The 23,656-nt window shown below is 36.3% G+C and overlaps 1 protein-coding gene across 2 annotated transcripts; it reads right to left on the reverse strand.

Annotated features, from left to right (window-relative positions):
- Positions 1-258: 258 nt before the first annotated feature.
- On the reverse strand, positions 259-22,636 carry G2E3 (G2/M-phase specific E3 ubiquitin protein ligase). Of its 2 annotated transcripts, XM_068193000.1 has the most exons (16): positions 22,580-22,636; positions 19,813-19,871; positions 18,353-18,450; positions 16,291-16,392; positions 14,697-14,821; positions 13,537-13,702; positions 12,758-12,864; positions 11,578-11,694; positions 10,650-10,774; positions 10,405-10,543; positions 9,605-9,727; positions 8,119-8,429; positions 7,289-7,470; positions 6,954-7,126; positions 4,938-5,137; positions 259-4,329 (listed from the first exon to the last, which is right to left on the reverse strand). In XM_068193000.1, exons 2-16 carry the CDS (start codon positions 19,850-19,852, stop codon positions 4,097-4,099), a joined length of 2,241 nt encoding a protein of 746 aa, XP_068049101.1. In that variant the 5' UTR covers positions 19,853-19,871; positions 22,580-22,636; the 3' UTR covers positions 259-4,096. The 2 variants fall into 2 exon arrangements, with proteins under 2 accessions (XP_068049101.1, XP_068049102.1); XM_068193001.1 differs by lacking the exons at positions 16,291-16,392; positions 18,353-18,450; positions 19,813-19,871; positions 22,580-22,636 and adding an exon at positions 15,235-15,396.
- Between the last annotated feature and the right edge of the window lie 1,020 nt (positions 22,637-23,656).

Here is a 23,656-nt window from a genome sequence, read left to right on the forward strand (position 1 = left end):
ACCGCAATGGAATATAGTTACAAGTTTGCTTCCCTTTGCCTCACGTCGGCACATGGCCACAGGCCCCTTGCTTTTATGCCCTTACAGCAATCCCACGGGGAAAGAGCCGCCTTGTGCGGATCAGCTTTGGAAACAACGGATAAACATGCCATATACACCTTGATGTAAATCTACAGGTACACAAATGAAACTAGAGAAAATAGTAGTAACACTTCTAGAGCTAAAGTCCATAAATCAACAACATGTAAACACGGAAGCTACATATTCAACCTTTTATTGCACTTTGGACATATACACGGTATTTCCCACAATTATTGATTATTTCAACATTGATGCTACAAAACGGTGCTTGAAGATGCAAGAGTTTAGGCACTGATCCTGCAGAGTTCAAGTCAGAGCTAAAAGAATTTACAAAATTACATTTTACTGCATAACATTATAAATACCATAACTTTAAAAATAACATTGCTTATGTAATACAAAAAAACTAGAGGGTTAAAGTGTAGTTTTTTTACAAACATTAACATTTTGAAAATTATTTTCTGTATATATATGATTTGATGCTCCAAAATAATATTTTTTCTTTTTTTCTTATTAGACATTCCCTTAAGTAAGAAACAGTAAAGTTTGAGCTTTAAACATTTTTTACCATATAAAACAGATACAAAATATACTTGAAAGGCATATTTTGTAGACTTCTATGTTGCAATTCTTTCTATTTAAATTAGATTTTTTGGATACTATTTTCAAAATGCATATGCAGAATGTGAGTGTGAATTAATAACTAATACTCTCAAAATTCTCATGTTTTCAAATTCCAGGACATAACATCTTAATGAAAATAATCAAAGGTGCAACACAATGGTTTAGACTTCTAGTATGAATAAATTTTTTCTCCTTTGGACTGTATTTCACTCTTCATTCAGTTAAAAAAGCGAACAGCTTTTTTGGTAAGCATCCTCTGAATGGGCAAAAAAACAAGTCACAAATTTCTTATTCCTTGGTTTTTCAAACATAGAGCTAAAATACTTGATTTTTTTTTTTTAATTATATCTACATTGTTAAGGAAACCATACTAAGCCCACTAATATGCATGCATCACCTTTTAGTAGAAAATTATCAGTCTAGATAACAAATAGCTTATTTGATGTGCTAATTCCAGATGGAAACTAAGGGTTTGATGCAGAAACTGTGGGGTGAAGTTCTTTGGCCAAACACACAAAGGACTGCAATAGTTCTTTCATGGTGCTGACAAATGTTATAAAATATGCAGCTTCTATAATATATTTAATGCACAACTGATGCATACACAATTATTTTCCCTGTGTTACAGAAATACTGAAAGTAAGCAGCCTAATTTCAGGTGTGCCTCAGGCTATGTTTATGTAAAATGGAAACTACCCCATAATATTGCACTTCAGTGACCTGCTACAACAATAAAAAAACCTAGGGTCCTTATAGCTATATAAATTGTTCTTACAATGTCAAGAAAAGGCAGGCAATTCTGTGTTTGGAAGTTAGCTTATTCAATGGAATTCTAATGAACAGTTCAAAATTTGTGACTGGTCTATATAACTAAATGCTGAAAATGAGGAAATTCCTTTCCATATCAGCATTCAGGAATACAACTTGAATATATGAAGTATTATATTGGACTGTCTAAATAGAGCTGACCAAATCAACAGAAAAGGAAAAGTCAACTTGTCCTGAATGGATACATGTCATTATTACACAATGGGAACAAAATCTGTGCAAGAAAAACCTTTCAAGCAATACTATATGCTATGTTTTTACTGATTTTACAAATTCCGTGTTTGGATATAGCATTGTATAGCAGATAGTTTTCAAGTCGACATTTTTTACACTTGGCATATAGGTTAGCTCTGCCTTTATATAAAAGCCTTTCAACTGCTGATTTCAAAAGTATTCACCAATAAAAGATGTGAACTCTTATTTTTGTAATCTCAGGTATGTTTTGAAGCCTTATGTTCACATTGTTTTATTATTTCTTTCTCCATTGAAGGTTTTAAAATGCTGTTTATTTAATTCCAGGTTCTGAACAATTTCTCTTCCCACTGCAGGTACCAAAAGTCCTCGTCCTTGAAAATTACTCACACTCTGCTTGCTACTTTTGTAAAATCTGTAATTCTCAAATGGAAGAATAACATTACAGAACACATTTATCATTAGCTAGGCAAGAAAAACAAATACTGCACTAATTTTTAAAGTATAACATTATATCTGCAGGAAACTCATATTTGAAAAATACAAGCATACAATATGAATCCTTATTATGTAAACAAATTTGTGCCAAACCACTCTTCCTATAGTGGTAACAGACCATTGTGAAGGCTAAGAATACAAAGAATTTATTGGCAGAATGAGAGTCAAAAATTATGCAAAGATCAGAAACACAGAATATTATTGGAGAAGAGAAGACACTGAGAAAATGCTTAGTACTTAAACAAGTCAAATTACATTCTCCAAGAGATGATATGTTTATTTTAAAGGAGACTTGAATATGCTTTTGGCCAACAAGCAAAAACCATTGTTAATCCTGTCTTAATTTCTAATATTCTTAAATTTATAATGACAAGACTGATGAGATTAGATTGTTTTAGGCATTAGTTATGAGAAATGTCTTATCTAAGACTTGCAATCATTTCCTTAGACATTCTATCATTTTTTCAGAAGCACCTATCAATTTATAATTACTGTGGATGTACTTCCTTGCCAAGGTCAAATGTAAAGCAATCCTACTTACATTTTCAGTTCAAAACAAGCTATATTAATAAAAAAGTGTATGATTACTTTCCAGTACTTGGAAGAATGTACATACATATAGACACATACAGATACATATGTATCTATATTACACCTATAGCACAGCTTATGTTAAGGACATATAGCACAGGCAGTCAAAACTAACAGAAGGAAATAGTATAATTTCAAAACAGAGAGCAGCATACATTTAAAAATAATGTATTTAAATGTCCTTTTGATTTCATAATTTTAGCATTAGTAACATTAAAGTGTTGCTGTATAGGAATTTCACTACTTCTATTTTACAGCTTAATGGCCCAGCCATTTGCACAAATTACTGCAGCACTAAAATATATTTTATACAGTGCTCAGAATGTGCCTATGACTGAACTGGAAGAATTTAGAATCAAAGCTAGAAAAGTGTCAGGCCCAGACAAGCTTGATGGTAGACTGCCTTTAGTTTAACAAAGAGTTTTAGTGCATGGTCGAATGAAAATACTTTAATGGAAGAAAAGTTTACATGTTTTAATGAGCGACAAACTTTTATTCTTTCATACTCAACAACATTAAGTCTAACTCCTGTATTTCACTTTGAAAAACCACTTATTGTTGCATGTTCAAGATTTCCTTCTGGTTTTTACTATTTTGGCTCCATGAGTAATTAAAAATTAATGTATGACAGTAGAATGCAGAAATGTGCCAATGTCAAAGATTTTGTTTAAAAACAGAGTCAGAAGTTCAACTGAATTTTGTTCTTATGCTGTATTATTTTACCTGTTTTCTCCAGACCTTCAATGCACTAGCCACAATGACCATAAAATTACAAGTATTTTAATTTTCCTAGGTTATGAACCATGAGAATGTAAATGAATCAATACAAAACAATTACTGAAAAAATATACATAGAAATGAAAAACTGCATCACAGTTTTATGCAAGACAATGCTCTTCAGCAATTATCTTCAAAATGTACTTGGTTTGTTTTTGAAAAATAAGTTACCTAAGTATTTGATACAATCCACATACTTACCTGTTAGAGTGTGGTAACATTTCATACCTGTCTACAGTAAAAGCTGACATTTAAACTACTTCGGCAAGAGATGTAGGACTCTTAAAGTCAACTTCAAAAGGAAAATTATTCAGGAGATAAAGTTTTTTTCTAATTTGAAAATTGTTTTCCATCTCAATAACATTACAATTTTTTAGCATAATTTTGGAGGAAAGGTTAGAAAATACTAAAAAGCATGTTGTCCAAAAATACAGTAGCAAACTGAAAGCAGATGTTCCTGCAAAAAAACTCAAATTTCCAATGTTCAGTTTAATAGCAAAAATACTTACTCCCTTTCAACCCTTAGTGTGTTTCTGATGGTGAGCTCCATTTTATTTTTGAACTGCTGATATGTCTTTGTTATAGGAAGTTCTAAGCAATTAAGAAGTCTTTTTCCAATGGGATACCTTATACGCAAAAATTTAATAGTAGGTTCAGGATCAAAACCAATGGATGGTATATAACAGGAACCTGTTACAAAAAGCAGAATATCCTCCAATGTCACTACAGAGTCACCACCTAAAAGAAAAGGATTAAGTTTTATCACTGATTGTATATTACACATAAACCATTACCCTGCATGTTAAGTGCTAAGAGGAAAAAAAACCCCATATGAAATCAAATCAATATACTGAATAAATAATGCAGTTATATGGCTACCTAAGAAAAAAATTTAGCAAGAAAAACCCACTTCAGTTAGTTCTGAAAAATCTTAAGTGAATACAAAAATCTCGTCTGCAAGGAAAAGACAGAAAGCAGTGGTCTTCTAAGACTTCAGGCAATCTATCTAATAAAGGATTTTTCTCTATCACTTAGGTTGTGTGTTGGATTTTTATCTTTTAATATACAGGAATCCTAGAGCCAATCTTTCAGATATTTACCACTCTAAAGGTTTGGGCAACAGTTTCAGAAATTCTAATTAGTAAGAAAAAGGGGAAAGAAGGAACAATTAGAACTGTTAGTGACTACAAAACCTTGATTTATTTACATCACTGAAATCTAAAAATCAAATTCTGTATGTATACTAGCAACTGAATAACCTGGACAGGGAAGGGGAGGATTTTTTCATTAAAAACAAAACAAAACAAAACAAAAAAACCCAAAAAAACCAAAAAACCAAAACTTACTTTCCACATCTTGCAAATAGCCCATCCAAAAATCAGCACCTTCAAGTTTATTTACATCCGATGAGGAATGGATTGTAAAGAGATCATAAACAGTTTCCGCTGAAAGCCTTTCGGGTTTGTGGCACAAAACTCTAGAGAACACATGCGGGTGCATTTGCATTTTCTCTAGAACACCAAGTGTTTTCAAACCCTGCCTAAAACTAGGAGAACGGGATAAAAAAAAAAGAGTGAGCACGCATCAGAACTCTGCATTTTATAAAGCTGCAAGATGGTATATAAAAAAATCTTCCCCAACACCAGTCTCTAAATCTTGTCAAGAAGGTTACATAGTACTCCCATTTTATCTTGGGAAATGCGTTTAACTCTCATTTTAACAATCTCAATGTTTCTGTAGAGCTTTTAGGGGAGATGAAAGAAATACCAATGATATGTGATATGTGGAAGTTAACCTTATTTCCTGGTACTTGACTGTATGTACAAGGTGTACTTTTAACTTTAGCAAGAAAACATAGCAATTCTCTTTCTTACAAATAGCTCTTTGGAAAACAGCTTAAATTTCTTATCCATAGACAAAATGAGTTGTCTTAAAAGACAGCCTTTGCTTGGCTTTTGCAAGTTTGCTTGTGCTTATATGCTGTTATTTATGCCTGTGACAAATGCAGACAGCACCATCCTGGGCTGTACTAGGAACTGTGCTGCCAGCAGCTCAAGAGAGGTGATCTTTTTCCTCTGCTTAGCAGCAGTAAGGCCACACTTTAAGTGCTGTGTCCAGTGCCAGGTTCTGGCAAAGGGCGACTAGGATGATTAAGGGACTACAGTATAACCCTTTGAGGAGAGGCTGAGGGACTCTTCAGCCTAGAGAAGAGAAGGTTCAGGTGGAATCTCAACATGTAGAAATATCTGAAGAGAATGTGCAAGGAGATCAGAGACAGGCTCTTTTCAGTGATGCCCAGTGGCATAGAACATTTAACAGCTAAAATAACCAACTTGCTAGTTACTCAGTCCTTTATAGTGACAAGTAATTTCTTGTTCCACTCACTTATGCCCATCTTAAGCCCATCTTCCAAATGCACAAAACTCCACTACCTCATGGTGTTTAAATGCTTAAGTTTTTAAGTTAACTTAATGTTTAAGTGTCTAAATTAGTGCATTTGTTTAAATACACTAATTATCATGTTTTACTTTTGAACTCACCAATTTTAAAATATGATATAGATTGTTAAAACACACCAGAGGGTCTTGCACTGAAGGACTAAATTCTTCTGACCTTTGTGTAAAAATTCCTCACATTAAGAATCAGTTTTCATTGTTCTTCCAGACAGAGTTAATCAAATTGTCAGAGGTAATACTATATGTGAAGCTTTAATCAGGCTATGCTTGTTGGAAAAATTAGCATCCAATGAATTTTTACCGAGCAGATGAAGAATACAAATTGGAAGTAAGGCCAGAGACCAATCAAAGAACACTCAAGAGCCACAACTTTTCCGGCTAATGAGGTCATCACTACCTCAGAGAAACATCAACGCAATGCTTATGTTCTAAGCAGGCCAACTTACACTTCTGACAGTATTGCACTCCTAATAGCACACACAAACTCCCTAATTAGAATTCTAGAAAACTCATTTGAATTCTAAACATATGTTAAACATTTCTAAAACAAAGATTCTAAATTTGAGCAATTCTGAATTGGACTTTAATATATGCTAGAGAAATTTTACAGTGCAAAGGTCTTCATGATGCTGTAGTTTAAAAACTGTGAATCTGCCTTCTTCATAAGGTTGAAAAGGGAATATAATGTGACCAAGGAGAAGTCAGAGCAGATATGTAGAGAAATAAGTTTTTCAGTTTAACTACTTAGTTAACAGTTGCTACTTAATCAACTGAAAATTACAGTACACTTTCGTGGTTTAAATGGAGAATAAGTAAGAATACCTAAAAGCTAGTTTTGGCAACATATTATTTAGAGCTGCAGTGAGGAAAAGAACCAAGAAGTTCAAAAACTCAAGCAAAACAAACCTTTCTAAGGGTAAAGTAATTCTCTTGATTACATAATAGATCAGTATGTCATTCACCAGCGTGTTCTTATCACACAAAGCTGTTACAGGTCTTAAACATCCAGCAGCAGTGAGGAATTCACAGCAGTCCTGTAGTGTAGACTGTAGGCTGGACAGACTATTTGCATATTTTATCTGCATAAAAAGATAAGTTAGGCACTTGTTTACTACATGTGTGTATACATATATGTGAAAAATAAACCTTTGGATTTCAACAAAATTTATATTTAGTAAGTCTTTTTTAATCTCAAAATATAGTTTTGAACAAGAAATAAAATCAAATTTATTGCATATTACCGTTTTTATTGTTTGTGCTACATCAACATCAGCAACATCTTCCAAAGCTGGCTTCACATTCTCTGGACCATAGACAAGACAATTGAACAGTGTTTTGGAGAAGAAACCAGGAGGCGGACCACCATGAACCAGACAAACAGCAATCATTTTACCAGCTTCAAAATAAAGATTTTCTTTTACAGCTACAAATTAAAAAAAAAAAAAAGCTTATTTAGATGCATAGGAATTATTTCTGATCCTCATTTTTTAATATTAAATGTCATAGCGCTGTTTTTTCTTAATGACTTTTGCTGTCTTCTGACAGTTCAAACTGTATAAGACCGTATTTTTACATAGGAGTACCACATTCTTTTACACCAACTCTTCAGCTACTATCAAGGTTTGGGAGAGGTAACTTCCACTTTACACCCAATGCGTATTTAATTCTGAAGCATAAGAAGTCAAAGAAGCTAACTTGGGGTCTTTTGGAAGCACACTATGACAAATAATGCTCTAGAAATTTGAGGAAAGGAAAATAATTAGCAGAGAAAGTAAGTCAGGAAGAAAGAAATTCACTTAAAGAAAACAAATACACTAATTAAAAAGTTCTCAAAATTCTAGTCATATGCTGTTTTTCCATGGTTGTCATCAACTTTTCCAACTAACCAAAATTTTTAAAATTACAAATCCACACATCATCCCTCTTTAGAATTGAAAAAATAAGAAAATCAATCTCTGATTTTTATCCTTCAGGACTATACTTGTGAACTGACACTCATACTGGCTGAAGATTAAAATATATTTTAAGTTATATACTTCTCAATTTGTTTTTGAACAAAGCAACCAATTACCTTGAAAATCAAGGGACAAGTTCTTTCCAGAAGAGCCCTCAAACAATGATGAATTCTGAAGGTGAAGCATTAATAATTGGAAGAAATGGTGTTTTGATGCAGCAGAAGTATTTGTCTTCGATCGATTTTTGCAGTTTGAGAAATTTACTTCAATAGTGTTTGTAGGACTGAAGATGCGCTGTCTAAATCCTTTTAAAGCACTACTCCAAATATCTTCTGCATTGATGTTAAGTCTTGTTACTTTTGTTTTAATTTGTACCTTTAACTCCTTCAGTACATTACAAACTTCCTTTCTGTGCTGTCTTAAATGCCTACAAGAAAATTGCATGTATTTTCAGATGAAATCTATGATTCATAATTAACAACAATAAACATTTAAATAGTCTATTAAGAAGAATATTTCTTTAAACACTGTGGCACATTCAGGTATTGCCTAAATTATATCAGTAAAACATTCAGTATACATTAAAAAAAATTTAACACTGTAGTGGCAAGTTTTAAAATACCTCTAAGAACTGAAAAAAGGAGGTAGAAATAATTACCCTGGCATAAATCAAACAGTGATTTTCTTAATTCAGTGACTCCAACACAGTGCCAAACAATTATCACATGAGTGGACATGTAAACAACATGAAACAAGTGAGAAACTGAAGTTTATAATTTTGTGTTACAGATGTTTTGCAACCAAATTAGAACAATCGTTGTCACTATAATAAAAAATGTATATTGGAGTAGGAAGAAAATTCTCCTTTAAAAAAACACGATATTTTCGTTACTAGCTTCCAACCAAAACTATCTCAAATACCATATTTACTAGAAATACCATATTCCCTCATCAGAATTTTTAGCACATAAGGTAGAACTCATAAATTAACTACTCACAAGAAGATAATGAATTTTATATCCTCAAACCGAATATTCTATATTCAAACATGTTGTTTTAGCATGGCCTTTAGTACAGTCATTAACTATTCATATGGTACAAATACAAAAACATTAAAAGTTTAGGACCTGTCTAATTAGAAGAAAGCAATTAGCATTCTTTTTATTCCCTGTTTTCTAAAGAATGTTTAGCCATGCATCAGGAAGGACAAATATGCATTTCTGGGGTTTGATTCCCATACTACCTAACCTAAAAACTCTCAGTAGGTTTCATTCTTTTTCCCTCATACCCCTCTAGCATTTATAAACAGCCGAAGCCTTTCTCAAGCTGTGACTTCTGGTTTGAAGTGTATACTCATTTTTGCAGTGTCTATATACATATATACACACACAAATATATATACATACTGTATACTTCACACAGAGAAATATATATGGATACTGCATATACACACAAATACATATGGATACTGTATATACATAGCCTATCAAAGTTTTCATACAAACAGACACAGTGACCCTCCCCCTTGCATGGTCTGTAGGAAATACAGTAAAAAGTCATATGCTAGATTACTCTTCAAAATAAGAAAAATAGAAGAAATACCTGTACCTCAGGGGCCAGTTCCTCTTTGACATCACTGGAGATAGGGACACTGTCACTCTGTTGGATGCTGGCTGTTCTAGGTGTGAGCAAGGTGACAAGTTCTGGCACATTATCTTTGGTGATCTAAGCCAAAACAGTATTTTAAGAAGATACAACTGAAGAATGCATGAACACTTCCTATTTCAAGGTAGCAGTAGCTTCTCCCTAAATCAGTACTGAATCTCATTTGTATCTTCACTTCCATGAAGTCCACCAGTGTCTGAACTACAATTTTGAAAATAACGATTCTGTATTTTATTACATTGTGCTCTTAGGATGTGTTTTTAGTTTCATCTCGTACATCGGATGAAAGTCCTGACTGACACAGTAAGTAAAAACAAAAAATATTAGTTTCTACAGACTTGAAAATGTTTTATTACAGCAGGGTAAACATTATTATGAACATCTATATTTAAGTCAGACTTCTAGAACATTATTAAAATGGAAAAAAAATAAGCAAACTTAAAGCTTTGCCATTTGTATATTCTTAAGTTATCACTAAATTGTTAAAAATTCCTTTAACAAGGACCTATCTTTACCAAACTAAAAAGTGGTTTACATGCCATCAAATCCAAATAACTATAGCAAATTTCCAGAGCTCATGGCTTACTCAGAAAACTTCAATCACTACATTCCAGTTTTATTTGATTTGCAATTTTATGTAAGTTTCTCCTATGAAATAAGCCGTCATTTCCTCATGTTTAAGTATTATCTTATGGCAATGAATGGAAATTTCTGTGCGAAAACAGAAAATTACACACCTGAGTAGACAACTGCGTGGAGATCCAGATGACTGCCGAGGGGACTTTGGAGGTGGCTCTTCCAGCAAACAAGTTGTTCCGTTTCCGTTTGTCTGTTCAGAGGTAGCCAAACTACGCTTTTTCTGTTTGCTATACTTCCCTGTATGATTACATTATATTAATTTAATGAATTTGCTAGATGTAAAGTATGCTTACATAACCTGAAGTAATCATTTAAGAAATCACTGTCACATCCATAACTTCACCTGATTTTGCAAAGATACTTCTGCATTCCATGCACTCCCAGTTTTGCTCCCATGACTTCATAGATGAACAGGCCAAATGAGTCCCACGAGAACCGCAGTACTGGCAACGCTTAATTTCCCATTTACTAAAATGAAAAACTTAGGCATTTAGAATTAGACAGAAGAATGAGGCTAGTTAAAATAAAGACTAATCAATAGTAGAGTGCAATCCTGACACTAAACCAACAAAGCATAATTTTATCAGTCTGGTAGAACTGATTCTTATCAAGGAGACTTTATTCACACTAGATGTGCTTGTAACTGGCTGCAACAAGAAAAAAACCTCATGTTCCAGCAGCTCGCATTGAATGAGACTATTAGTACTCCCCTGTCCTGAAGTCAACAGATTGCAGGCACTATTTTCTTCTCATCCTACTAGTCAGCAAACTCTTCTGTGTTTTATGGGTATCCAGCAGTCAGCTTTTCCAAATAGTAATTCTTTTAAAGGATTTAAAGAGAGAGCAGCTCTCTAGGGAAACATTCGAACTACTGATGTAAGTCTAGTACTTTAACAATAACTTCTTGTAAAGTATTAAAATAAGTATTTTAATACTTAATTAATTGCTGAATTAAACTCTGAATGATACATACACAACACTAATTTAGGTACGTGCTGTGTTGATGCACAAATTCTACTTCAGGCCTGTATAAAATGAGGACATGGTAACTGATAATCCCTTAAATTTGGTTTTCATGGCTTTCATAAGCCGATCAAGTTAGAGAAATTTAGTATTGAAATATGATTATATTGAGTAAAACAAACACACTATCTAGACAGTGTGTTGGCTTGACATTAAAACGTGATGCCAAAAATACCAAAATATTTATGTAAATAAAAATTATAAATAACAACAATGAAAAGCATGTCAAAAAAGCTATTCTATCATACCTATCAGGTTCATTATAGTCTCTTCCTTTCTCGCAAAGACATCTTTTAACATCACAGTGTTGATAACAATGCAGTAAGTCTTGATATGCATTTTCTTCAAGTTCCCAAGATGCATCCCTGTAAACAAGGCAGAAGACTGGATATCAGAACTCTATTTCTGATTGTTTCAATGGGTTACTCTATATTTTGAAAAAGATATATGCAATAAACATATGAATATATTTCAATCATGTCATGTTCTAGGTAACAGATGGGGGTTCTAGGTAACTGAGAGGGGGAAGGGGGAAGAAAAACCTAGTAATTGAAATAATACTATAAAACACATACACAGACTTTTTCTTGCATAAAGTTGCTTTGATTTCAAGTACTTATTATTTTTCATATTACTTCAGTGACAGAACACGTTTGCTCTGTCTCCATCCCTATTTCTCTCACAGAAAACAAGGATGTTCAGGCAGCCTACTCAAGTTACCACTGAAACTGGTTTCATGAATGGCAGCTCAATGTTCCAGGCCAGTATGGTGAAGTTCATAAATTATTTTGACTCTTCTGCCTCTCCAGAATCTTAAGCTTTTGTCTCAAGAAGGAATTGATGGTGCTCTCTGGAGAGTTATTAATAGTTATTAAAGAATAATACTTCTAACAAAGAAACATCATTCTGATCTCTTTATGTCATATTTTGAGCCTCATAAGGTGACGGAAAAACAGCTTGGAATTTTGGAAGCAGTTATTATACTAACATAACCTTTGCAATCCATTGGCAGAAGATAGGAGCTGTATAGCTGAGTAATCGGCCAATTACAATTCTGTCTTGACAGAAATTCAGATAATTAAACTTGGACTTAGAAAACACACTTCTTAGCAATCTCTACATTAAGGAAAAATTATTGTATTTAAGAAGTGCTTTTATCTTCTAATTAGGTTTAGAATTTAATCATGGCATTAAAAATGACTTTTCAGAGCTTTCTGTTTCGTGTTTGATATAACTAATTTCACCTTTGCAAATTTTTATGCATATCTAAAAAGAAATAGGCTACCCCTCAACAAATTGAACAATTCTACAACTGAAGGTAGAACCAGCATTTCACATATTAATAGCTGATTCTTAGGAATAAAATAAATGTTTATAACAGCCTATCAAAGTTTTCATATAAGAGTAATTGTTAATAAAATTACTTACCTTTCTGGAATGTGTATGCCCATTCTCAACATTTCTTTTTGAAATTTATCCTTGTTATTACATACTGTGCACCTAAAGAAAAATATCCCAGCACTCAAAGCTTGATACTGTGCCAAGAAAAAAAAAAAACACAACAAAGAAACAAGACCAATTATTGAATTACTACCATCCTTAAGATAACAATAAATTATGTCTTAATATTCAGACACATTACATTCATGGATGCTGTCCTGCCATGGGTGTTTTAAGATGGTATCAATCATGATGTGACTTGACATTAAAGCAAATGGCAAGGATTTTCTCTTCCTTTAAAGGAAAGAGCTCATATGCTACAATTAGGTTCATAAATTAAAGCACCATCCTTTTCAGTCAACTTCTCCAGATCCAGCGTAAGTTTACAAAAAGAACATTGTAATTTTTTCTAGTCCTGGATTTAGCCAAAGAGAACTGATGATGGATGAATTACATTTTTAGCACTCAGGTTCTGCACATAATGACTTGCAAGAAACTTGTTGAACTTCAGTTCCTAAAAGTAGCAAAGACATGAAGTATATATCATACATGCAGAAACATGGAGGGGCCACAGGGGGAGAAAAATTAATAGCATTAAAACCTCAAAATCCTTTTGTGTCCATAATGCAATTTTAGCACTGTTCTTCAAACCTAGTATACTTCATACCTACTACATACACTTAATAGTAAGCAATTGTTCCATTATTTTAAAACAGAAATGTGATCTCCATGGATGCAGAAAGAATGAAAGGGAGAACCTGTATCACCTGCAAGCATTCTCGATGAAACCAAGCATTTTTACAGCAAGGACTTTTCAATACAGTGTACACTGGAAGATGTTCAACCAAATCCAGGCATATTGTGCACTGTGAAGCTCCTCTAGGTTCTTTATCCATAAACTCTTGGACTGGTCTATGTTCCCAACAGTAAGATCTAAAATGAATGATTTATGGTTCTGTTAACAAAATAACATTTTAAGAACCTTTTTTTCATAAAATTTGAAGACCGCAAAATTAATTCATTATTCCATTTTTCATGAATAAGTGCTATGCAACAAGCTAAAAATGTAGACATACTGGTTTTGGCTAGGCTAGAGTTAAATTTCTTAATAGTAGCTTGTATGGTGATTTGGATTTGTGAGGAAATCAGCGTTGATAACACAGTGATGTTTTAGCTACTGCCGAGCAGATCCTGAACAGAGTCCAGATCTTTTCTGTTTCTCACCCCTCCCCACCACTGAGCAGGCTAGGGACACACAAGGAAGTGGGAGGTGAGACAGCTGGGATGGCTAATCCCTACTGACCTAAGGGATATTCCATACCACGACATCCAGGAAATGCAGCTCTAGAACAAACCTTTCTGAAAATGCCTTATCTTTACACATACTTGAGGTAATTCAAGAGTATTTTGCCTACAGCCAAGATGCTAGACAGATGACAGTAAAAGAAAACAAAATTTTTTTTTTACATTTGATATTAGCCATTTCCCCTGCAGTCCATCTCTAATAAACTTGGAAACACAACAAAATGGTAGACATTGTGTTTTGACTGCTGAGAGACACAGGTAGCCAATGCTCTGCCATTTCAACAAAGGCACAGGAGACAGGCAAACAAAAAACCCAAATCAACCATTATGCAGTTTATTTCAGAGTTCAGAATTTACTGCTCTATTTTATAAACAACTTAACTACTTATGTAAGCATAAAGTCATGTATTTAAAAGTGTTGAGAACTGAATTTATAAATATTTAGGTACAAAATCTATTTGACTGTCATGTCTTCCACAAATCAGCTATTTGTTTCCTAGATAATCTGATGTAATTTGCAACTATCAGCCTATCCAATAACAAGCCATGAAAGAAACCCAAGTCACCTCCTGTATAAATATAATAAATTGAAAATGGAAAACAACAAAGCCACAAAACTCACCTGAAGTCTTCCATAAACTGGAAAACGCATTCCCTTTGTAACCCACAAGGAAAATGGTAACTTCGTTTGCATTTAGGAGTTACACATCCAATTGAAGCTCCCTTTTTCTTACAGATATTACATTTCTAGAAATAATTTGTTTTGGAAACAGAATATTAACATTTTAAATACAAGTAAAATTACAGGAATTAAACCAATAGAAAAGTTACAAAAAGTGTCAGAAAGAATAGTAGCTAATAGATTAAAACTGCAACAAGACTAATGTGGTTTAGCTCTGTTACAAAGAGTAAACATATGCAGTTATTTCACAGACTTTATGTATTGGTTTACATGCATATTGTCTTGTGACATGTAAGACAACACACAAGTTATTTTACCAGTACCAATAGTTTACATAGCTATAATAGGCATACACATATTTACACATATACAATTTATATATAGGCATCTATAAACTATTTACTCTTAACTTCAAGCTCAGCACAATGTCATGAGGTATTATGAAAGTTTAATTCACTCTTATTTAAATGCAACTTACCCAAGGAATAACAATAGTTGCAAACTCTAGAGGCCCAGGGAAGCTGAATTCAGTTGTGGGGTGAATTGTAATGGAGCATCCAGGCGACGCTGTGATCTCAAATATTCACTAGGCCTCAGCCTGAACCAACTGCACTGGACTAAGCCTCTTTTGAGGCTCACCAGAAACACTGTCTGTTGCCAGGAACTAGCAGGTATCTAATGAGCTCCTGTTTTATAACAAATTTCTTTTTCTTGCCTGAATAACAGCCCAAGTGGAATAGTATTTTTGTTACTGAAACTTCAGAGGAAGTTACCAACTCAAATTGCTGCCAGGATGGAAAATTACTGTCACTAAAGCCCACTCTCGTGTGACCCTATAAACAGTAGTCCAAAGTGAGACCTTTGGAGCTCAACCCGTGAAAACAAGGGGCTAATGTGCATGTCTCAAACAGTGATAACCACATGGCTCTGGAGCCAACCAGGGACTGCTGGCAGTAACACAGAAGAACTGTTGGTGATAAGCAAGGACTATTGGTATGGACACACCGTGAAAAAGAACAAGATTTGACTGGAGCAGAGGGCCTGGCAGAGATTCACTTGGCTGTGAGAAGACCCACAACACAGCACAGTGCAATCACAGGAACGTGTACTGGAAGTGAGCATGAACTACAGGGTAGGATTTAGATCCCAAAAGCCCTCCAACCCATTTCCAGAAAGGCCTGAAAGCACAGACTGTTCATGATAACTAATTTATATAGAAGGCAAGAAATCTACCTTTGGGGTGGAGAAACCTATCCCCAGAAAGGTACCCCCCACAAAGCCCAGGCTAAGTGTGAAAATGACTAATAAAACTTTAGTGGACCCTCTGACTCTTGTCACTCCTTCGGCCCAATGTGCAAAATCTGAGGTGCTTCCTTTTCCTTAAGGGTGGATCACTACAATTTCTGCAGGGATTTTTTTTCCTTGTGGCTTCCACAAATCCAATATATTTGTTACTTAAATGTAAAATGCAGGTACTAAGAGCACTTAAAAGTTACCTTTTTCCCCTTGTAAAAACCAAAGACATAATTCTTACCAGTTTTGCAGCTCTTTTTACTTCTTTTCTTATATCTGTGATTAAAAATCCATCTACACCTTCATCTTCTTCACCCCTCTGCCAAATGCCACTTGACATCAACTACAAAAACAAATAAAGTACTTTAAAACATCCACCTAACCAAAAGATTTAGAATTATATACACTGTGCTTGTCAAGTAAGAGAGAAGTTTAGTCTAAAAAAGCTCACATGGAAACATTTTAATGATTAAAAATCTGATATAAAACACATTTTTGTCTAACATGACAATAACCAGGAAAATTAAAATAAGTACTTCATAACATCAGAGTATTGTATAATACTGTAGGGCCAAGATAGTGTATTTTGCCTTCCTTTTTGAAGTATACAGACTATTCAGATAATTGTCAAACAATTACTTTCAGCATATAAATCTTCAGAGGAAGTAAAATTAAATTAGCTTAGTTAATATGAATGACAATTGTGCTGTGAAGATAATGAAGCACAGTAGGAAGTAACTGTACTGAAGTGTCACTTAAGAGGAAAAGTAATTCGCTTTAGAGGAGATTTAAATAAACACAGAATCAAGTAACTAGGCAAATCAGAAGAGCCTGATGATAATTTAAAGTTAGGCAGCTACATTACAATCTTCAAATAACTGAAGAGTTTCACAACTTGATATCGTTTATATTCTTTACAGTCTGATTTTATAATTTCAATATAGTACCATTTAAACTAGTTTTATCAATATTTTACTCAAATAAATATAAGATTACATACCCAAACCAATTAAATATATTTTTCCAACTGTGAAACATTAGGCAAAGAATAATTAAACTGTCATTAATGTGCCTCTTTGTAGAACTCTTTTCTTATATAACATACACTACATTAAAGTAAAATCACAGGGCTTTGCTAATTTTTAATAGAAGTAGAGACAAAAAAAATGTAAAAGATACTGCAATGAGCTTCCTGCAGTTAAAACACCTGAGTCCTAAAGCTCAGTATTGCATGCATGCCTTTTCCTACCTGTTCATCAGGATAGGAGTTTTTCTTATCATTTGATATGGCATTTATATAGGAGACAAAATTACCACTAACATGGTATAATGCCTCTATTTCCTTACAACTGCTTAAAATTTATTTTAAAACAATTTTTTCTATCTTTATGTAACTTCAGAAAATCTCCACTCTCCTTAGTTTTTAAAAGATTCAGTATCCATGAATATCCATGGTATTAAACCATCTACAATCAACACTCTTTAAAGAACTTGTTGAGAAAACATACCCCCTACATTACTTCTGATACTCGACACCTATTTTAAAACTGGCGACAACAACTCAAATTATATTTATTAACAAACAAAATACTACTTTTTTTTGTAAAGTAGTAATTTTATTCTAAAGACCTGCAAAAATATAGAGTTTGAGAGGAAGTTTGAGTATACCTTTAAGAATATAAGAATACAAATCTTGGAAAATGTCAAGGGTGGTAACAAAAGCTACAGGTTATAGCCATAGCTTTGTTTAAATTGTAAATTTCTACTAATTAGTAAAACAACACTAAAATGATCAAAAGGGTACATATAACTTAACTGAAAATTAGGACTTAAGTGCTACAATGTTCTGTGTAATGTCAGAGAATAGCTCACAGCCAGCATGAAATACTGAGAAATGAAAAAAACGCCTTTTCTGTACTTTCCACACTGGGTAGAATTTTCACATTTCAAATTTTGAAACTACACTTTTCTTATAGAAGGCAATATGTAAGTGCAAACTGTTCCTTTTTTCTTAACATGTACCTTCATTGCTATTTGCTACGATGGGTTAGGAGAATTAATGAATTCCTTTAAATGAACCATGAACAGATTTTAGCTTTGAATAAAGTCTTGCTGGGATTTACTTATTTCATCAGCTGCACCTGGCAAGTACAAGCTTTCAAGGCTATGAGTTAAAGCTCCCATTTCAAGCTTTACAACAACAAAATTGTTACAAAAACAGGACAGGTTATTAGTATTAAATACTTGTTGCACCTTTTTTTCAGTTAAAACAGAAAACTCCAAGATCAGTACCATACACTTACCAAACAGTAATAATGAACAGTGAGATTGTATTCCACATAGGTCCTTTTTTCTCCATACTTTTCAGGGCATTCATCTGTCCGTCCACAGAGAACACAGACTAAAATATAGAATCATGTTTATAATCACAGTGAGTGTACTGGAATTACTATGGATCAGCTATAGAGCAGTAGCTTTCACCTCTTTTAATGCATCTTCAAGCAGATTACTGGATAAAGGACAGTATATATCCCTTTCCTTAATGTTGAATTTTATAATAGATCCAGAAGAATGTACTATTTGTTCCTCCTCTAGTTACTAGAAAGGAAATACTTCACCAGCCTGCTGATTCAGGAGTGGTCTATTAGCCAAGCTAAATTCACAAGCAGACTGTGCTCCCATTTGAAATATTCTTCCCCAAACACCCAAAGAGAATTATCAAATAGCCAACGATGTCCAGGTGCATGTGAAATGTCATCTAGTTGCTATCACAGCTTTTAAAAACATTTAACAATTTGAGACAACACTACATTGAACTAAAACCTTGAGGATTTCCTACTTTCCAAAGTTTCTAGGAAACTATCATAGATCCATGGACTTTTAATAGCTTCCCTTTAATTCCCAGTAGATGTATAAATTACATTTACAATATTCTAAGATTTAGAACACTCACAGTAGTAACAATAGGGTTACTGCTTCAGCCTACCAAAGTGCTGAATGGTACATCTCAAACACAGTTCTGCATGATTTGGCTGCTAAATTCACAAGGTTACTTTCTTTAAACATCTGCAGAAAACACCATTTTAAAATAGTCTAATTACAGCAAAAAAAGTTAAAGAAGTTTTAAGTTATTTCTTTTGCATTTCCTAAGACGAGTGGTGGTTCCAACACAATTTCACAGAATGGTTAGGGTTGGAAGTGACCTCTGGAGATCATCTGGTCTAACCCTGCAAGGCAGTGCCACCTACAGCACCTTGTGCAGGTGGGTTTTGGATGTCTCCAAAGAAGGTGAGTCCATGACCTCTCTGGGCAGCCTGTTCCAGTGCTCTGCCACCCTCAAAGTAAAGAAGCTCTTCCTCATGTTGAGGGGGAAGCTCTTGTGTTTAAGTTCATGACCATTGCTCCTCATCCTGTCACTGGGCACCACTGAAGAGTCTGGCACCACCCTCTTGGCACCCGCCTCTGAGATATTTCTATGTGTTAATGAGATTCCCTCTCAGTCTTCTCTTCTCCAGACTAAATAGGTCCAGCTCCCACAGCCTATCTTCATGAGAGAGATGCTCCAGACCCCAAATCATCTCTATGGGCTCTGATAAACACTCTCAGGAACTCCTTGTCTTTCTTGTACTGAAGAGCCTCAAACTGGACACAGTAATTTGATAACTGGAAACTCACCTGCTCTTTGAGCACAAATAAAAAAAAGTTATGACTAGCATTATATATACAGATTAAGTATTTCTGAAATTATTTGATAAAGACTTACTTTTTGTGCTTTGAACATCAAAATTATTAATTTTACTCATCCTGAGTTCTTCCGGCTGTCTGTCATGCAAAAGAAACAAAGTATTAAATACATCCAGTGCATTAATGAACATTATATAACTCTTCTATGTTTATTTAAAACTGCAAAAAAAAAAAAAAAAGCCATAAACTCCATAAACTAAAAGCGGGATTATGATAAAAGAATATAATAATTCAACTGTTATTGTGAGAGACAGGGGTTCAGAAAGCAGGATGCAATTGTCCAGAAAAAAATTCATAGACCATGAGAGATACAGCAATTTTTACCTATTTCCCCAAACCAAAAAATAATATATTTTATTTTCAGAAGAGAAAATAAAGTCCCATGCAATAGCTAGTTATCTACAAACTTAATTGTAAAGAAGAGTGCTTACTTATTTTAAGCAACAGAAATAATGGTTCACAGATAACATAGGAAACAGCTCTGACTTCTGGTCAAATAAAGATTGTACAAAGAACTTAAAACCAGAAAATAACTGGGTAGTGATGTGACTATGAAAATAGCCTCCACTGTTTGGAGAAAATGCAGGATCCTGGCCTAATCAGAGAAATCCTGACCCACAAAAAAGCAAAAAGAAAAAAAAAATAAACCACAAACTAAAAAGGTGAGGAACCCAAAACTGGGACATGCATTACACCATGTAGGACAATGTATTTTACATTCTGAAGTAGAAAGTAATTTATTTAGAAACAAACACTGATCTAACTTCCATTTCTTTCAAACATCACATGAGCTACCCTTTACTGTGTGCCACATCATGCATCCAACCCTAGCCCACCTTGGAAAAAAAAAAACAAACCAACCCAAACCAAATAATCTCTAGTTTCTTCACCACAGCACCAAAATGATTATTCTTTCTCAGAACCCTTCTAGGAACACATCTGTAGATCTTTGACTTGCCTTCCCTTAGGAAGCAGAAGAAAGCATTACCTAAGTTCTGCAAGCCAGGAATCACGAGTGATGGCCTGCATCTTCAGGCTGGAACTCAGGTGGGCAGACAACTCCCTCTTGCAGGCTGAAGTGAATAGGGAAGCAGCCAGTAACAAATCCAAGGTTCAAACCAGAAGCCTGACAGCCTGCCAGCTATTTGTGGTCCAGTATTTATGGCTTTGATGACTACCAGATATCAGCTTCAGGAGCAAACTTTAGGCTAATTCAAACTATTGCAAATAAGGCACTGTAGCAATTTTACTGGGCATTGAGGGAAGGAGGCATATTGAGAAAGAAAAAGAGAGGGAGGCAGAAGTCTCAGGCACAAGGCAAGTGCCCTATGCTACTGAGAACCGGAGTAGTTGCACAAAGGACCTTGGCCACAAATCGGTCTACAAGGAAAACAAACCCAAAAGCACCACCACTAAATTAGATGGAAACGCTCCTAAAGACACACCACACTGATAGTCAGATTAAATAAGTGACTTCTTATTTCCCAGAAACGCACTTCCCTTTTTCTAAATAAAGAGGAATAACTATACTTAATCAGGTACAGAGGGAGCAAATGACCCAGAGCTCACACACATTCCCTTTCTTCAGGATTTCCCCAGGATGGTCACTGCCAGATTCACCGTTCTCACACTCCTGCGGTAATACAACAAAAAACTGCCTACGCAGGCCACACAAGTTTTTGGGTTTTTTTTTGGGGGGTTTTCTTTTCTTTTTTTTTTTTTTTTTTAGAAAGCCCTACAGGTGGACAAATCACATACGTGGCTGGAAACAAGAAAATTACCTTCCCACCTTTGCTCGGCTCCAGCAAAATAGAAAGAAAAAAGAAAACGTTACACCACCCTCGATTCCCTCTACTTTTCTCAAATTCTTTCATGTAAGTGAACCCAAAGTTCGAATTCACAAGTTAAAAGATACGCGGATCAACCACTGAGGCCTCCTGCGTAAGTCCTCTGGGACTCCTCAGAGGAACAAAGCAATTCAATTCCGCATCTGTCTGTTTGCAAGGCAGGAACGACCGCATTATCGCCCAGCGTCTAGAAAAACGGTAATTAAACTCTATCTACTTTGCCTAAACAGGCTAGAAAAGTTCTCAGAGTGGGTGTTTAGATTTTACTAAATTTTTAAATGCTTTTTATTGCTCCACAACTTAAAGCGTTTCAAGAGCCTTTTAACTAGAGATTGAAAAAGAAAAAAAACAAAGCCAGCCCCAAGAGGCACGGGATCAGGCACACGTTTTCCTCAGCACAGGAACAAAGGAAGTCTCCCGAAGCTACCAGTGCACCCTGAATTTCCACACAGCGGGACCTCCAGGTCACCCCGCGGTCACTCCCCGGAGCCGTGTGCCGGGAAAGCCCCGTCCCTCGGCATCCAGCCCCGGGCGGGCGCGGCAGCGCTCCCGGCACGTCCCGAGGAGCCGAGGCTGGGGGTTCAGGCGGCCGCGCTGCCCCCGCGCCCCGCAGGGCTCAGCCACCGCCCCCGCCCGGCACAAGGGCCACGGCAGGTCCTGTGCGCGACGCCCGCCCGCTCCCCTCCCCTGCCGCACTCGGCGTCTCCCCGGCCCGTCTCCCGCTAGCGCGGAGGCCAGAGGGAGCATGTTTGGTTAGTTACTCCCGGAGCTCCTGCCGCTCCGAGCGGCGGGAGACAAGCAGCGGCGGCTCCCCAGAGCATGGGCTGGGAGGCTGCCGCGCGTCGCTCCCCGCTCGGCGAAGGAAGGGGCGCCCGCCTCCTTGCCCCGGCAGCTGACGCAGCCCCAGAATCGCCCCGCAGCCCCGAAGGCGGCACTCACCGCTCGGACCGGACCGAGCCGGGCCGCGCCACACGCCAACCGGCGGCCGATTCAAACCCCAACATCCGCCCCCTGCCGGAAGCGCGGCCCGCCCCGCCCAGCGGCCCTGCGGCCCCGGAACGGCGGGCAGCAGCTCCGCAAGGCTCTTGTGGAGGATTTACCTGAGGAAATAATAAGTTGTGTTTTCTGTAAGAAATCCACTTTTTTTTTTTTTTTTTTAATTTCTGTCTTCTGCAGCTTACTCTCAAGGGGCCTAAACTGTCACCGTGTCAGTTCGTGCTGACCCTTTTTTCCCCATAGCTACAATGAAATGGAGTTTCTCAATGAAGTTCTGTATTTGATGTTTGTACTGATGTTTTTCCATTGGAATGCCATTGGTAGTGCACTGTGTCACACGGGGAGCTCTTTCCAGCGCCTTTGGGATTTGGCGAGTGTTCCTTCCCTGTCCAGCAGAGCTGGAATGCTGCAGTCCCGAGGTCCACGCGCTGGGAATGCTGAGCGGGTGTCAGCTCAACACCCACCCCCTGCACGCTACCGAGAGCGGCTCTCCGCTCATCCCCGCCCTCCCCAGGCTGGTCTCTCCATACCTGCTCCACACCTTTATTCCCCCGGTAACTTGGCTGTTGAGCCCGGCGTCTCTGCAGATCCCCAAGATAGATCCCAGATCACTTGCCCTGGCTGGAAGTTCTCTAGCTGCACACAGAGACGGAACAGAGAGCTTACCTGGAATCTGGAGCTGGTTAGGCAGGTGTGACCTGCAGCTTGTTTTCACACAACTGGCCCCATTGTCCCACTGCCTCACTATTTTCCTGTGCTCGTTCACCTATAATGTACCTTCATCACACCCGTTCCCCTCAACACCCCATAACGCCTTTTGCACCCTAAAATATCCCACAATGACTTTGTTCTTTCCCGACAAATATGTGATCACCTTCCCCCCTCATCAGTTAGGAAGTTGCAGCTTAATCTCCCTGGGAAGGAATATTTCCTTGAATGGCCTATCAGAGCGTGGTCTTTGCCACAGTCTCGGTTACCTCCTGCGCTTGTGTGTCTGCGGCTTACCTGCTTCTGGGTGTG

Source organism: Anomalospiza imberbis, chromosome 6 (genome assembly GCF_031753505.1).
Source record: "Anomalospiza imberbis isolate Cuckoo-Finch-1a 21T00152 chromosome 6, ASM3175350v1, whole genome shotgun sequence".
In the NCBI taxonomy this organism is placed as follows: Eukaryota; Metazoa; Chordata; class Aves; order Passeriformes; family Viduidae; genus Anomalospiza; species Anomalospiza imberbis.

Coding starts and splice junctions, on each gene's coding strand:
- G2E3 (XM_068193000.1), bottom strand. CDS start 19,852: ATGAGTAAAATTAATAATTTTGATGTTCAAAGCACAAAAA. Junction 18,451..19,812: donor TGATGTTCAAAGCACAAAAA/GTAAGTCTTTAT, acceptor TCTATATTTTAG/TCTGTGTTCTCTGTGGACGG. Junction 9,728..10,404: donor CCACGCAGTTGTCTACTCAG/GTGTGTAATTTT, acceptor GTTTTGGCTTAG/ATCACCAAAGATAATGTGCC.